This window comes from Lycium barbarum, chromosome 3 (genome assembly GCF_019175385.1).
Source record: "Lycium barbarum isolate Lr01 chromosome 3, ASM1917538v2, whole genome shotgun sequence".
In the NCBI taxonomy this organism is placed as follows: domain Eukaryota; kingdom Viridiplantae; phylum Streptophyta; class Magnoliopsida; order Solanales; family Solanaceae; genus Lycium; species Lycium barbarum.
In genome coordinates this window covers 50,163,473-50,166,919 of record NC_083339.1, presented here as the reverse complement: position 1 = coordinate 50,166,919, position 3,447 = coordinate 50,163,473, and the positions used below count along the sequence as shown (strand labels likewise).

The window sequence follows — 3,447 nt, the reverse complement described above, 5'->3', positions numbered from 1 at the left end:
ACACAAGCGGGCCTGTTGGAGCCATTACATGTCCCAAAGAGGCCTTGGGAAAGAGTCTCATTGGATTTCATCACCGGCTTGCCCAAGGTTGGAGATCTCACGACTATCTTGGTCGTGGTTGATCGGTTCTCTAAGTATGCCACTTTTATTGCAGCACCCAAGTATATATCAGTAGAGGAGACAGCTCGACTCTTCCTCACCCATGTTGTCAAATATTAGGGTCTCCCCAAGGATATTGTTAGTGATCGCGACTCTCGCTTCACCAGCAACTTTTGGACCCAGCTCTTTAAGTTCTTAGGGTCTAAACTAAGTCACAGCTCGAGTTTTCACCCGCAATCCGATGGTCAGACGGAGCGGTTCAATGGCATGTTGGAGGAATATCTGCGGCACTTTGTTACCAGCTCGCAGAAGAATTGGGTGAAGCTATTGGATGCGGTCCAACTGTGTTTCAACTCACAAAAGAGCTCTAGCACAAACAAGAGCGCTTTTGAAATTGTTACTGGACAGCAACCGTTACTCCCACATATGTGAATGCCCCAAATATGGCAAAATCTCCACGAGCAGCTAGCTTCTCGAAAGAATGGAAGCAGAATTTAGAGATAGTGCGGAGCTATCTGGTGAAGGCACAAAAGCGGATGAAGAGACATGCAGATAAAAATCGTCGCTTTGTGGAATATCAGGTTGGGGACAAGGTGATGGTGAAGATCCCAAAGAGATACCTATTTACAGGGGTCCATGACCCCCGCCTGTCCATTGAGCGGCGCATTGGAAAGGTAGCATACCGGGTGGATACCCTAGCTTGGTGGAAGATTCATCATGTGTTCCATGTCAATCTTTTAAAGCCTTTTCGAGAAGACACAAAACACCCTACACGAAGCCAGCTCATAATACCCAGCATTCGAGGCCCACAAGCAACTGGGAAAAGGGCAGTAGAAGCTATCCTCAACGATCGAGTCATACATGCCTCAAGAAAAGATCACCAAGAGTTCCTGGTGAAATGGCTCAGATGTGATGTAGAAGAGAATACGTGGGAGAGGGGCACCAGCCTCACAGCCTACAAGTACCTGATCGATGAATATCTTGCAAGCAAGGTGCCGAGGACGTCTCCAACTCAGGTGGGGGAGAATGTCATGGGCGGCTCTCCAGCCATGCCCCTTGACCCCTTAGATGCGCCCCATGGCGCCATGGAAAGCCTCTCAATGCCTAGCGCCATGGACGGCCCCGTGGTCTCGGACGCCCCAAGTGACAAGGTTGCTTCTGCCTATGTCACCCCATCAATGTCCCTCGCTCGCACCCCTATGCTGGCCGTGCCCCAACGCGTGCCCAACGCCCAGTCACAGTGCAGCCGTTCTACAGTGCCAGCGCCCAGTGCCAGTGTGCGCGCGCACGACAGTGCCACGACCGAGGGTGCACATAGACCTGCTCTAGTTAGGTCTCTTTTGTTGTAAATATAGAGTAGTTTACTGTATGTATTTTTGGTTGTGATTCTCTAGCAAATTTATGTCTAGTCCTGTAACTTGGGTTTTTATTTTTAAAGCATTATTAGGGGGGATCAAGCAATCAAAACTTTCAAGCAAGCAATCAATTCTCTGTACTGGTGTCTCTCCCCCTCGACCCCGCTTGCTCTCATTGTAATAGCTTTCATTCATGCAAACAAGCTCTCTTTCTTTCTCATTCTCAATTCACTTCTGTTCTCTCAATTGCTCTTGACATTGGTTTTCCCGCACGGCACTGACAGTCTCGTCTAGCGTGCGGAGGGGACCCCGGTTGGCGGACAGTAACCTTGGAATCATCGGTTGCTTAGCCTTACGTCGCCCTTCCAAGAAGTCTCAGGAAGGCGTCGCGTAACAAATATGCTGACATTGTGTTGTAAGAAGTGGGAATGTAGGCATTTGAGGGAGCCAGAGCATATGCTTCCATCGGGAAATCTTCTGTCCTTTTGGTTTTAGGGCTAGGAGTGTGAGATATGCTAGCCACGTCTTTCTTCTTCTTGCGTATGAACCTAGTTGAGCTTAACCCAACGGAATTTTGGGTCATATTTATGATTCAGCCTGTTTTGAGCCCGTCTTCTATGGCCTCGCCCATTTTAACCAATTTAGAGAAAGGTCTTTCGGCCATTGAGAGCATTTTATCATAAAATTTTATTTCTTGTGATCGGATGAAAACCGGTACAAGTTCCTCTTTGCCCATAGGGGGTTGTACCCGGGCATCCTCTGTTCTCCACCTACTCGCATACTCGCGAAAATTTTCGGTGGACTTTTGTTTTACCTTTTCCAAGTAGTACCGGGTCGGTACTGTTTCCATGTTAAAGCGAAACCTTTCCATTCAAGCTGCAGCCATGTCTTCCCATGTAATCCAATGGCGTATGTCTTGCGCCCTGAACCATTCTGAGGCTTCCCCGATCAAAATTCGGGTGAATAGCCTCATAATGAGCGTTTGGTTGTCTCGGACGCTGACTAATTGGTCACAGTAGGCCCGTAAATGCGCTTTAGGATTGCTTGTCCTATTAAATAACTCAAAACATGGCACCTTGAATCCCTCGGGTAAATCCAAATTTGGATGCATAAACAAATCGTTATAGCTCAGGCCCGTGCTAGTGAGGGTGGATCTCATGGACCATTCCAACAATGCGGTTATCTTTCGCTCGAGCCTTTCTTCCTGGTTTTCCTGCTCATCCTTCCACGCCTTTTCCATCTCCTCATAATGGTCAATTTCTTAATCGGGTGAAAAGGTACCTGGGGTGACAGGTGTGTGGAAGGAAGCAGCAGGGCGAGTTCGGGGAATAGGAGTAGTTTTATCGATTGGTAGCGAGATGATGCTTGGTTGTATATTAATACTGGGATGGGAATTTTGTGGTGTTGGGTAAGAGGGGATAGAGTGAGCGGTTTCGGGAATTTGGCTAGTGTTAAGTGGTGGAGGGATGTGGTGCGAGGCACCAATGTGCCCGTCGATTGGGGTAAATAGTATGGTGGTCACAACGGACCGGATGGGGAAATAGTCGGGTAATGGCGAATTCAAAGATGGAAAGAACGGCGGATGCCATCTTTCTTCAGCAGGGGCCTCTCGGGCAGCATTAGCAGCTTTGTTTTGTGCCATTTTTTCTTGAAGATGGGCAATTTTCTCAAACATCATTTTCATGAGATCTTCAGTAGGTGACGACTCAGGCAATTCGCGCAAAGGCGATTCTCTGGGAGTAATGTCAGTAGGGGTAGTTTCATTTTCGGAAGTACCAGTCATTTTTGCCTTGCCTTTATCTTGTTGGGATAAGGATGCTAGTGCAGCTTTAGATCTCGTGAAGTATGCCAGTGTGAAAACGAATCAACCTCTCTTTTTATAAGAAAAGAATAACTCAAAGACACACAGAATTAGTTCGTTAGGCAGTGAAAACATAATCAATATATCACACATAGATGGCAGTTTAAAACACTTAGCACATAACTAATCATA

At 47.3% G+C, this 3,447-nt stretch overlaps 1 protein-coding gene across 1 annotated transcript; it reads left to right on the top strand.

Annotated features, from left to right (window-relative positions):
• The first annotated feature begins 542 nt into the window (after nucleotides 1-542).
• On the top strand, nucleotides 543-1,448 carry LOC132630806 (uncharacterized). Its single transcript, XM_060346405.1, has one exon. It carries the CDS (start codon nucleotides 543-545, stop codon nucleotides 1,446-1,448), a length of 906 nt encoding a protein of 301 aa, XP_060202388.1.
• The last annotated feature ends 1,999 nt before the right edge of the window (nucleotides 1,449-3,447 follow it).

Coding starts and splice junctions, on each gene's coding strand:
- LOC132630806 (XM_060346405.1), top strand. CDS start 543: ATGGCAAAATCTCCACGAGCAGCTAGCTTCTCGAAAGAATGGAAGCAG.